The following is a 13,478-nucleotide window of genomic DNA, read 5'->3' as shown; positions in this document are numbered from 1 at the left end:
AATGAATGGAATCCCAAAATCTCTGTAGATGTTCATTGAAATGAAAAATAAACAACCTAAATTAAAAAAAAAATACTTATTCTCTATGTATGTGCATTAACACACACACACACACACACACACACACACACACACACCCAGAGAGAGAGAGAAAGAGAGCGAGAGCGCTCTTTTCTCTGAGATTGTTATCTGATAAGCTAGATTTCTCACATATGGCATTATTTCACCAAATAGGCTCCCAAGTATATACTGTTAGAATTTTTTTTATTTTTCATTTTCATTTTAAAAACTGGAGTATGAAATAGAATATACTATGTTGTTGTTTTTGTTAGGTAGTGAGTGAAAATTTCTATCTTAACTCTTCATTTGTATGACACTAAAACAAATGCACTTATATCATTCAACATCAATACAATTATAACTTTTACTCAATTCCAGTGCTTTACATTGTATATGAAATTCTACATTCATCAAGAAAATGGTACTTCTTTCCTTAATGACTATATCCTTTTACCATGAGTATTATGAAATTTCTAATATAATTTTTTTATCTTTTAATCATTTAGTATACATAATTATTTTTCTTTGAAACTATATGTTGTTTTTATGTGCCATCTAATTGCCTGCAACCCATAGCAACCTTACACACGGCAACTCTGAACCCTGCCCTGTTCTGAGCCAATCTCACTAATTCTAACACACCAATCTCTACTGCCCCAATTACTGTATCAATCCATCTCATCTTGGGTCTTCCTCTCCTACACTGTCCTTCCACCTTTCTGACAATGATGTGCTTCTTCAAGGATCAATCTCTCCTGGCCACATGCCCAAAGTATGTGAGACAGATCTTCAAAATCTTAGTCACCTAGGAGAAACCTGGTTTCACTCTTTTTAAAACAGAACTAATTGTTTTCTTGGCAGTCCATGGAATGTTCAAGATGCTTCTCCAGCACCAGAACTCAAATGCATTAATTGTTCTTCTGTCATCCTTAGTCATTTTCTAGCTCTCTTAAGCATAACAAGGCTGGGAATTGTTGGTGAGACTGACTCAGGACAGGGAAGGGTTCAGAATTGCTGTACATAGAGTAGTTATACATCACAGGTGACTCAATGGCACATAAAAACAATACCATATTATGACAGGTTTGGAAGCAGGAGTGGCATCCATTTTCTAAATAAAATGCCTCTGGAAACTATGCCCTTTGATAAATGTCTATAGTTGTAGAAGGGCTTCAGGCCTTTTGTTCATAGCATCACTACGAGTCATGTTCCACTTGAAGGAAATCAACAACAACAACATGGCCTAGATTAGGCGGACCTTAGTCTCTAGCCTGACACCATTGCTTTTCAGCATTCTGGAGAGATTATTGACAGCAGATTTTTCCCAATGCACTGCTTCTATATATATTTGTCAGTATATAGTTTTAGTAAAACAATATACAGCTTTAAAAACTGGAATCATTTGTATGGTCCTAAGTAAGACAATGCATAAATAACATTGTTGGTGTGCTCTCATCTCCCTCAAAGGCCTGCATGGCTTTACTGAATGGGGAAAAAATAAATTAAACAATAAAATAACAAACGAGAATCATAAAGAATTGTAAATATACATTAGTCCATGTTTCCTTTTATTGTTCTAGACTTTAATTGGCTTCACAGTAAAAGTATGTCAAATTTAATTGTGTTCCACAAAGTCTTTTCATCTTCTGAGGTAAGAAAGCTTGTTTTTGTTGTTGTTGCTGTTATGTGCTGTCTCTAATGCATAACAAGTGATTGCAAAGACCATGGCCTGTATCAGACACACCTTAGTCTCCAGAGAGACACCATTGCTCTTTAGTACTTTGGAGAGGTCCCTAACAGCAGACTTTCCCATCGCAATATGTCTTTTCATTTCCTGGCTGCTGGTGCCAAGAGTGTTGACTGTGGAGCCAAGCAGACTAAAGCTGTGAACAATCTGTCTCTTCGCCATCCATCCTGATGCTGCCAATTGGTCCAGTGGTGAGAATCTTTGTCTTCTTGACATTGAGCCTCAATCCATATTGAAGGCTGCAGTCCTTGACCCTCTGCAGCAAGCGCTCAGGTCCTCTTCAGTTTCAGAAAGCAGGGTTGTGTCATCTGCATAATGCAAATTCTTGGTAGATCTTCCACCAGTCCTGTTGCTGCATTTCTCCTCATAGAGTCCAACCTCCCAGATAATCTGTTCTGCATACAGGTTGAAAAGGTATGGAGACAGGACACATCCCTGGTGTACACCCTTCCCAATTTTGAACCATGTAGTGTTTCCTTGCTCTGTTCTCACGACTGCCTCTTGGTCCAAGTATAGATTTCTCATTAGCACAATCAAGTGTTCTTGGGATTTCCATTCTTCTCAGAGTCACCCACAGTTTGTTATGATTCACACAGTCAAACACTTTTGCATAATCAATGAAACACAGAAAATTCATACAAAATAATGGAAGATACAAAGATTTGAAAAACCACAGGTAATGATTTCTTATTCTTCAATCAATTAATGGGCATTCTGATGGTATAGTCACAGGAAGTTGCATTTAACTCAAAAGTCATACTTCTCTGAGGGACAGAGCACTCAAAAAACGTTTAGCTAGATGTAGCAATGTGAATAGCTTAAAACAATATTACATTATCATTATAGAGATATGCATCAGTAGTTTTAGATCACAGTCAATTAAACTCACCATTTTTACCTAGCAATCTTAGACATCAAATGTACAATGAAGAGTATTTGATGACTATTGCTCAGAATTATATGTGCAATACTAATACAGAAAGTACAATAGTATTTAGCAAAATAATGTACGTGATGATTTCTTAATATAACAAGATTTATTTAACTGTTGTATGGTTACATGTATCAAACTTTCTCTGTTTTTAACCCTGCACAATCTGTCTTGGCCCATTTCATTTCTATCTAAATGCTATCTATATACAATGACTTCCAACTTCTTTTCTCCAATTCTCCCACCTTTTATCTGAGCTTCAGAATGGCATAGCAAATGCCTTCCTGAAAATCTACTCTTTTGATATCTTGTAACCTCCACTTCAAAAATTTTGTAAATATTCTTTTGATGTCAGTCCTAAATATTCAGTCCTTGGAAGGTATTCCTCATTCAGTTTTTCTTATTTCAGTTAATGGAATCGATGTACAAATTTTTCATCCCATCAAATATAATGCTAAGAGTTACTCATTATCCCTTTTTAGATCTCATCGTTTATATCCAATCCGTCAGCAAGCCCTAGGATTTCTATCTCCATAATATGCAATCTACCCTCCACAGCCTTCATTTTAGACCAGACTACTATACTCTTTTGTCTGCTCTTTTAAAATAATAGCTTAACACATTCATATTCCTACTTGTATCCTTTGCATAACTGTCAGAGTGATTTATTCATTCCTCTGACATAATATCCAAAAATAATTACCTTGCCCTACAAGACCCAGAAGATTACTCTTTTAAACTTGAGTGTGTGTTTTTTCAAATTCATTGTCATTTACTGAACTACTGATTCTTTGGCTTTATTTCTGTTCTTCAAATAGCCCACATTTCCCCCCATTAAATTATTTGTGTGTGCTGTTTCTTCTGCTTGTTATGCTCTTCATACTGCTGTCCTTGTCCTTCAGTTTCAGTTTAAATAATACCTCTCCAGAGTATTTTCTTTCCTGACTACATTCTGTAAGTAGGCCAGTCGCCTGCTATTCTCTATCACCCCAAATTGTTTCAAGTTTTATTTTACAGACTGTAAATATGTGTTTATAGGCTTGTTCAGTCTGTCTTCCCCATGAGACTGTAAGCCCATGAAGATAAATATTTTTCTTTTTTCTTTCATAACTATTTATCTATCCAATGCCTAATAGTCCTTATGCACTCAATGAATATTTTTAAACAAGTAACTAAAATAGCATTCTTTCTTTTTCCTTAGAATTCTTTTCTGGACAGACTGGGATGCCAATTTCCCTCGAATTGAATCTGCCTCTATGAGTGGTGCTGGGAGGAAAACTATCTACAAAGACATGAAAACTGGAGCTTGGCCTAATGGACTAACTGTAGACCACTTTGAAAAAAGAATAGTTTGGACAGATGCCAGGTTTATAAATATCTTTTCTCTATATTCTTTTACTTTCCTCACATCTATTTTCCTAACACACATTTATGTTTCTTGTGGATAAATATTGGAATGGTTGGTTAGGTATTTTTATTATTTTGTTATTTTAGTGCTGACTTTCTGGTGGTTTTTCATAGCTTCCCGTAAATTACATATAGACTCGTAACAATACTTCTCAGATATTTTCTTTCTTCATTTATCTCAAGAATAAGATTATATTCCTGGATTTTTTGGATAAGCTTTGATCAAGTGCTAATGTGTTTACTTTCTGTAGGTCAGATGCAATCTATTCAGCACTCTATGATGGAACAGGAATGATAGAAATCATCCGAGGTCATGAATACCTTTCTCATCCCTTTGCCGTGTCTCTCTATGGAAGTGAAGTCTATTGGACAGATTGGCGGACCAATACATTGTCCAAAGCCAATAAGTGGACAGGGCAGAACGTCAGTGTGATTCAGAAAACCAGTGCTCAACCGTTTGACCTTCAGATCTACCACCCTAGCCGCCAACCTCAGGGTAAGTATTTGTTATTCATTATCTACTCCAAAGTTATTTTCTTCTAAATCATGTAATACTTTAACTGAAAAATAGCTTTCCTTATTTTTTGTGAGAAATATTTGTATTTAGAATTAGCCAGCTGGACTCAGTTTGGATGATATCAATTTTGTTGGCAACAGCTAAAGCATCAAAGTCGGAGCAAGTCAAGCGTAGGCTTTGCTCTCTCCATCAAGCCTGATCAAGGTGTTGACCTTAGCCAATGTCATAGAACTTCTTTACAGCTTGTTTAATTTGGAGCTTGTTAGGTTAGATCTCCACAGTGAACACCAGTGTGTTATTATCTTTTATTTTCTTCATGGCTGACTCAGTGGTGAGGGAAAACTTGATGATGGCATAGTGGTCAAGCTTGTTTCTCCTGGGGGTGCTCTTCCTGGGATATGTGGGATACCTTTGGAGTCTCAGAATCCTATGCCACCAGAAGGTGGGTGGCATGTGGATTTTTTTTTTTTTTGTGGCTGTGGATGCCCTTCAGGACTGCCTTCTTGGTCTTCAAGGCCTTTGCTTTGGCTTCTGTTTTGGGAGGGGCAGGGGCTTTCTTTTTCACTTTTGGTGCAATCTTCATAGAAAAAGGACGGAAATAACTTTCTTAGCCAACAGTTATTACTATTATATTTGCATGCATGGTGGAATTTCAAGCTTTATTTTAATTTTCAATATTTTTTTAATTCCTTGTGTAGTTTGCATAGAATGAGAACAGTCTTAGAAACTAAGAATTATGCATCATGCTACCTAAGTCTTAGTCATTATTGTTTCATCAACACAAGGCACTGTAGGTATTTACATAAGGTCTTTAACTTGGAATATATCAACCAAATTTCAAGAGAACATGAAACACTTTTATGTTAAATCTTAACATGATGTACTGCAACAGAATACACTGCATATTCTGGGATGAATGGGGTTAGTGCATGAGAAGGGATGGATATTTCAGTAATTTAAGTCCACATTGGCATATGTACCAATTCCCATCTCTGTGTGTTTGACATTTTGGTTTAGTAGTAATCTGAAGTCTTATTTTGGTTTTGTGTTTTCCCTTTCTTCACTCATTTTTTTCCTGAATGTTCTTACTTATTTTTGTTTGTTTTATACACATATACACCTCACGCCCTAATAGCATAGTTTTTAAGTGTGCAGGTATATGAAACCAAAAGGGTTACAGTTTGAATTCACTGGCAATTCAACAAGAGAACTATGTGGCAATAAACTCCAATAAAGATAACAACCTTAAGGAGTCTATGGGACAATTTCATTTGGCCATACAGGATTGCTGTGATGAGAATAGACGTTTTGGTTTGTGTTATTTATGTGAATACCAGTGCTGAGAGTGGTATCTACTTCCTAAATAACATGCCTCTGGAAACTCTATGAACTTTGATAAATGTTGATAGTTTTGTAAAGGGGCTTTGGGCCTTTGGTTCATACGGTCACTAAGAGTCGTGCTCTACTCGAAGGAAATCAACAACAAAAATAGTGCTGAGAAGCTGTGCTGCAGTCCTGAAGGATCACAGTTCTAATCTACCAACTGCTCTGTGGGAGAAAGACGTCCAATCTCCTTCTGTGCAATTTATTTCCTCTGAAAACCCACTAGATGGTCAGGTATGGGTAGTTTCTGACTTGACAGTACACTGTAATAGCAACTTTATAACAACAACTTCATAAATAAATGAGTGTCTGCATGTCACTGTTGTTACATGCCATCAAGTCAGAACCGCCATCAAGTTAGAACTGATTCATTAGTGACCCTTCAGCAGATATTCTGAGACAGTAAATAACTCAGTATATTGTTTCTCTTTTTGCCTGAAAGCAAATAGATAGTGGATTTGAATCATATTCCTCTGGGGATTTTGGATTTTGAATTTTTTAGGACTCTGAAATTTTAACATAAATTCTAAGAAAAAATGTCAAAGAATTTCTTTCTGAAAATCACTTCTTTAAAGCCTTATAGATCTGAATGGTTTGATCTGTAACTAATCTTGAAGGGAGGAGTAGACTTCAGGGCTGGCAGTGTTTTATTCATTGTGTATGAAGTCACCATGAGTTGTTGCCTGCTTTTATAGCAGTTAATAAAAGCATATGCTGTGTTATTGTTGTTGAGTGCTATGGAATTGATTCTGACTCATAACAACCCTTTATGACAGAGTGGGATTGCGCTAAAGGGTCCTATAGAATTTCATCTCTGTGGAAGCAGATTGTCAAATCTTTTTCTTTAGCTGAATCAACAGGTATATTTGAATTTCCAACCTTTTGGTTCAGAGCCAATTGCTTAAGCTTTGTGCCATAGGAGTTCCATATAAATGTCAGAGATAGATAGATAGATAGATAGATAGATAGATAGATAGATAGATTAGATCGATAGATAGATGATAGATTAGATAGATAGATGATAGATAGATAGATATTAATAGATATATATTTAAATGAAATATATTGTTGTTACTATGTGCCATTGAGTCGCCTGTGACACATAGAAACCCTGGGTACAAAAGAGCCTTGAACCCTGCCTTATCCTGAGCCAGTCTCACTGGCTCTGAAACACCCCCATTACTTCAGTTACTATGTCAATCTACCTCAACTGGGGTCTTCATCACTGGCATTGTATATTTGCATTTTATTTATTATTTCTTTTTATATAATTACTATTCAATGCACCTATCCTCTCATTTTTTGTATTGCTGGCTTGACTGACTTTCCCATATGATAAAAATTCTATAAAAACCTCTCATTCCAATTCAAACAATATTCCCTTATTCATTAATATATTTTCAGTTTCCACATATGGCTGTCTTCTGTGGAGGGAATTCATTTCACCTTTCTCCATCTGTCAATATAAGGAGTAAATCTTCCAACTCATCTTGTGTCTTCAGACCTTATCATACATCCAAGTTATGTTAATGTTTCCTATACTTTTCTAAAATAAGTTACCTCTGAGATTCACAATATCCCAGTGCTGTCTTTAGTCTTTCTGTAATACTTGACCTTTTATCCACACTTGATAATATTTCTCCCAATAAAACCTCTACATCTATAAATTCCTTTCTTCCCTCACCATGAAGTAATTTGTTTGAACCTAGCTCCCAGAGCCTCTCAATTTCTATTTCTGTTTAGAGCCTATCTAGTAGTTCAGTAATGGAGTAATCGGCTGTTAACCATAAAGTTAGCTGTTCAAATGAATCTGCTAGACACTCTGCAAAAGAAAGATGTGGCAGTCTGCTTTCATAAGATAACAGCCTTGAAAACTCTGGAAGGCAATTCTGCTATGTCTTAATGGTTGCTGCAAGTCAGAATAATTCTAAAAACAGGAAGTTTGGTTTGGGTTTTGTTTTGTTTTGTTTTTGTATTTTTGATATTTTTCCGCTACATGCATAACTCTACACACCCTGAGCTCTACAACATTTTTTTTTTATTCCTTCCCAACAAACTTGATTTGCTTCATTCCATCACCTAAACTGTGTGGAAATATTTAAGGATTAAAAAATACCTTTATCTTGTTTGTATTTAGTAAGCATTCAGTAAATTTATTTAAATAAGGCAAGAAATGGTAATCCTGTCACCATGTTACTAATGTTATTGTTATTGTTGTTGTTGTTATGTGCCGTTGAGTTGCTTGTGACTCATGTTACTAATAGATTAAAAAATACCTTCTTCACTAAAGTCTTATACTTGTGAATGATCAACACTTTAAAAAAAAGGATGGATTTTTGCTTCTAGACATGCAGAAACATTTACACCATTATCTATTTTTTTTTCTCTCCACTAGATTGTTTGACATTTTGTAGAGACGGTGGCTTTTAATTTAGAAGCACTTAAGTTAATGTACCAAGAGGGGGGAAAATCCCTGTGCTATGTATTGTATCATTTTCCTCTCTTGAAATAAGGTCAATGTATTTTATTTTCTAATTTTACTGTCTAGTTTGTCTATGTAGACCTGACCCTCAAAAATTTCATGGAATGAGAAGGAGTGTAATACTCTAGAGCTTTTCAGACAAATCTTTATACATAGAAAGGAAGTGAGAAAATCAATGTAATACATTTGGCTAGAGAAAAGTGTCCTTGGGCATCTTAAGGGGAAGATGATTTATTTGCAATTTTCCACTTTGTAAAAGATGAGTTTTTATTATAAGACTGAAATTTAATATATTCTTCTAGGTTTCAAGGCATGTATTGTAGTCTCTATATACATGTGGAGAATGTTATCTGTGAAGAGTACTAGTAATTTTCCTAAATGAAGTGCAGTCAGTTTTCACTATTGAGAATGATAAGAGAACATTCTGTTTTTGCCATTATAAGGATCACTGAGCATATCACAATCATTACCTGCCTTGTTTATCTACTTCAGTCAAATAACACTTCCATTACTATACAAAAAAAAAAAAAAAAAGATGCAGGAACGTATCGGCTATTTCATTGTCAAGGATAGAATTACAATGAATATGGTGACAAAGACTCTGTATTAACACAAGTATATAATAAAATACTTTCATATTTTGTGGTGTATAATGATGTGAGGTTTAATAAAAAAGAATACATTCTAAAGATATATGGCATCTACTGCTATAAAATTGAAGTATACCCTTCACAATTACAGCTGTAAAGGTTAGGAATAGTCTCTGAAGCCACCTAATAATCTAAATAAGAAATTATTAAAAGTTTTAGCAGCAGCCTCTTACAAGTGCATACATTTCTAGACTGGTTATTGTACACTTGAGAAAAATTTAGGGGGAAAAGTCTATTTCAGATCCCTAGTTACTACTGTAATTGTTCTTTGTGCTTTGGAAGAAATTCATTAAAACTTAAACACATTTGATATGAAGAAGCAAAACTGTACATTTTAAATTTTAATTTTAAATCTTTTATAATTAAAAAAAAAAAACCCAACAACTGATCTTGGTGTGATTATGTGAACTTGGTTCCGTGGCTCAAATCCCAATTCTTGTTTCAAATGAACATTTTTTATTTTTTTTTTATTAAGTAAGCTTTTGTTTCTCTTCAGAGTGACCATCACAGTGCACATTACACTTAGTTTCTTAATTTTTACAACTAGCATTAGCTTAAAAATCTCATGTTTAATAATTACATATTTTATATCACATGTCTTTGTAATTATGTGCTGTGCATCAGAGAGTTGGACCGTGAATAGGGTTGATAGAAAGAGAATTCATGCCTTTGAGCTGTGGTGCTGGAGAAGAGTGTTGAATATACCATAGACTGCTAGGCAAACAAACAAGTTTGTTCTGGAGAGGGTGAAGACAGAATGCTCCTTGGAGTCAAGGATTCTGAAGCTTCATCTGGCATACTTTGGGCATGTTGCAAGGAGGGACTGACTGGTCATTGGAGAGGGCCATCATGTTTGGGAGAGTGGAGGGACGGCACAGGAGAGGAAGACACTCAATGAGATAGATCGATTCTGTGAGTGGAGTGGTGGGAATGAGTGTGTTTGAGATGGCAAGGTTGGCACAGGACAGAATTGCATTTAGGGCTCTTGTACACAGAGTTGCTATGAATCGCAAGCGACTCTATGGCACATAACAACAACAAAACAATATCACATGTGCCTTTCAAAAATATTTATTTTATTCAGTATTATTCAATGTTTAATTTTATTTCATAAATAAAATTATATACTTATGGTGACTCAGTCCCCCTTCATTCAACTACTGGGCCAAATTGTATGATTATTCCTGTAGTCAATCTAACTTAGTCACCTACATTTCTTTTTGAAATACGGAACTCGATCTGAGTTGCTAATATTTAGTGGAGATATAAAAGAATAAGCAAGGTGCCATCAAGAAGTTATGGAGCTAAACAGGCAGCTCAGGAAGACAAGGCTAAGCATTTCAATGAACTTGCAAGAGCTGGAGTTGGAAAATCAAAAGGGAAGAATTCACTCAGCATTACTAAAGGAACTAAAGAATAATAAATTAAACCCAGAGTTGTAATATTTAATGCTGTTATGGGCAGAATATTGAATGATTCAAGAACCATAAAAAGAAGTTGAAAGGAGTATCCAGAGTTACTATACACAAAGAATTGACTTACACAGAAGAATTTCCTGAAATAACATACGATAAAGAGGCAATGGCAATGAAGGAGGAAGTTCAAATTACTCTGAAGTAATTGACAGAGAAAGTAAATAAATAAATAAAACTCCAGGAATTGACAGAATACCAATTGACATATTTCAGCCCACAGATGCAGTATAGAACATCCTCAACAAGTTGTACCAAAAAATCTATCTGGAGAAAAACTGTGTGGTCAACTGACCAGAAGACATCCATATTTATTCCTGTTCCAAAAATAGTGTCTGACAGAGTGTGGAAATTATCAAGCAATATTACTTACATGACACAACCAAAATCATGCTGAAGATTATCCAAAAATGACTGAAATAGTACATCAACAGAAAACTGCTGGAAATACAAGCCAGGTTCAGAAGAGGCCATGACACTAGGACCATCACTGATGGATCTTGGCAGAAAGCAAAGAGCACCAGAGGGTTACCTATCTGTATTTCACTGACCATGCAAAGTCATTTGACTGCTTGGATCACCACAAATTATGGTTAACCTTGAGAAGAATGATAATCTCAGGACATTTGATTGTGCTAATGTGAAACCTGTACTTGGACCAAGAAGCAGTTCTTAGAACAGAGCAAGAAAACACTGCTTGGTTCAAAATCAGGAAAAGAGTGTGTGTGTGTGTGTTGCATCCTGCCTCCATATCTTTTCAACCTATATTCAGAACAGATCATTCAGGAGGCTAGACTTTATGAGGAAAAATGTGACGTCAGACATTGGAGGAAGACTCATCAACAAGCTGTGTTTGCAGATGACACAATCTATATTAATGGTTGTATATGCAAAGACATTTGACTGTGTGTATCATAACAAACTGTGGCTAACTTTGGGAAGAATGGGAATCCCAGAACACTTGATTATTCTAACGCAAAACCTATGGTTGGACCAGGGGGTCAGTCATCAGATCAGAGCAGGGAAACACTGCATGGTTCAAAATTGGGAAGGGTGTGTGCCAGGGCTGTATCCTGTCTCCATACCTTTTCAATCTGTATGCAGAACAGATTATCTGGGAGGTGAGGTTCTGTGAGGAGAAACATGGCATCAGGATTGGAGGAAGAATCAACAATCTGCATTATGCAGATGACACAACCCTGCTTGCTGAAACTGAGGAGGACCTGAAGCGCTTGCGGTGGAAGGTCAGGGACTGCAGTCTTTAGTATTGATTGAGGCTCAATATCAAGAAAACAAAGATTCTCACCACTGGTCCAAATGGCAGCCTCATAATGGATGATGAAGAGATTGAAATTGTTCACAGTTTTGGTTTGTTTGGATCCACAGTCAACACTCTTGGCACCAGCAGCCAGGAAATTAAAAGATGTATTGCTATGAGAAAGTCTGTGGTTAAAGACCTCTCTAAAGTACTGAAGGGCAAAGATGTCAGTCTAGAGACCAAGGTGTGCCTCATACATGCCATAGTCTTTGCAAACACTTGCTATGCATCAGAAAGCTGGACGATGACTAGGGATGATAGAAGGAGAATTCATGCCTTTGAGCTGTGGTGTGGGAGAAGAGAATTGAATATACAATGGACTGCTAAGAAACTGAATAGGTTTGTCCTGGAGAGGGTGAAGCCAGGCTTCTCCTTGGAGGCAAGGATTCTAAAGCTTTGTCTGACATTATTTGGACAGGTTGCAAGGAGGGACCAGTCCTTGGAGAGGGATGTCATGCTTGGGATGGTGGAGGTACAGCACAGGAGAGGAAGACCCTCTATGAAGTAGATTAATTCAGTGAGTGGGGTAATGGGAGTAGGTGTGTTGGAGATGGTGAGATTGGTACAGGATAGGGCAGAGTTTAGGGCTGTTGTACATAGGGTCTCTATGAGTGGCAGGTGACTCGATGACACATAACAACAACAACATGCTAGAAATTGTTGATATTCACTGTTGTTGTTGTTGTTGTTTATTACCATCTAGTTGAGCGCAACTCAGAGCGACCCTAGGGGGAAAAAGCCTTTTTATATCTATTGATCATTTATCAAAGTTCATAAAGTTTCCAGAGGCATGTTGTTGAAATAAAGAAAAAAGGAATCTAGGCAAAGCATCTAGTTAGTTATATGTCTAACTGTGATAACAAATAATCACAAATAGATGGCTTTAACAAATTTGTTTCCTTACAGTTTTGTTATCGCTAGGTGCCCTTGAGTTGAGAACAATTCATAACAACCCCATGAACAATGGATCTTTACCTCGTCCTGTCCCGCACCATCTTCAGGATAGCTTCCATGCGTGAATCCACTGTTACAGTTACTGTGAGGATTGTATAGGGTTACTGTTTCTTTTGTTGATCCTCCACTTTTCTAAAGATGGCATCTTTTCCAATGACTAGCCCTTCATGACAGCATGTCAAAATCATGTGGGCTGAAGTTTCACTACCCTTGCATCTAAGGAAGACACTGGCTGGGCTTCCTCCAAAATAGAATTGTTTGTTATTTTGTCATTTTGTAGGATATTCATTTTCTTTCCTGACAGCACAATTAAAAAAAAAATCAGTCCTTCTTCTGTTATCTTATTTATTGTCAAACTTTCAGAAAAAAACAATTGATTCTTCTTCTGTCATCCTTAGTCATTGTCCAGCTCTCTGATGCATAGCCAGTAATTACAAAGACCATGGCATCGATAGACGCACCTTACTTCGTCTCTAGACTGACATTTTTGTGTCTCAGTACTCTAAAGAAGTCTCCAGGGATTTACCAAATGCAACTCATCTTTTAATTTCCCGAGT

The 13,478-nt window shown here is 36.4% G+C and overlaps 1 protein-coding gene across 1 annotated transcript in view; it reads left to right on the top strand.

The window, feature by feature from the left end:
* The window catches only part of LRP1B (low density lipoprotein receptor-related protein 1B), a 2,414,068-nt gene that overhangs the window by 1,360,775 nt on the left and 1,039,815 nt on the right, over nt 1-13,478 (top strand). Inside the window, exons 26-27 of the mRNA XM_006880809.1 lie at nt 3,940-4,104; nt 4,397-4,641. Of these exons, the coding sequence (XP_006880871.1) occupies nt 3,940-4,104; nt 4,397-4,641 (410 nt within the window). The remainder of the gene's footprint in view (nt 1-3,939; nt 4,105-4,396; nt 4,642-13,478) is intronic.

This window comes from Elephantulus edwardii, unplaced genomic scaffold (genome assembly GCF_000299155.1).
Source record: "Elephantulus edwardii isolate Elephantulus edwardi_28Jun2011 unplaced genomic scaffold, EleEdw1.0 scaffold00010, whole genome shotgun sequence".
Lineage (NCBI taxonomy): Eukaryota > Metazoa > Chordata > Mammalia > Macroscelidea > Macroscelididae > Elephantulus > Elephantulus edwardii.
The sequence above is the reverse complement of the archived record's forward strand: the minus strand, read 5'-3'. Positions and strand labels throughout refer to the sequence as shown.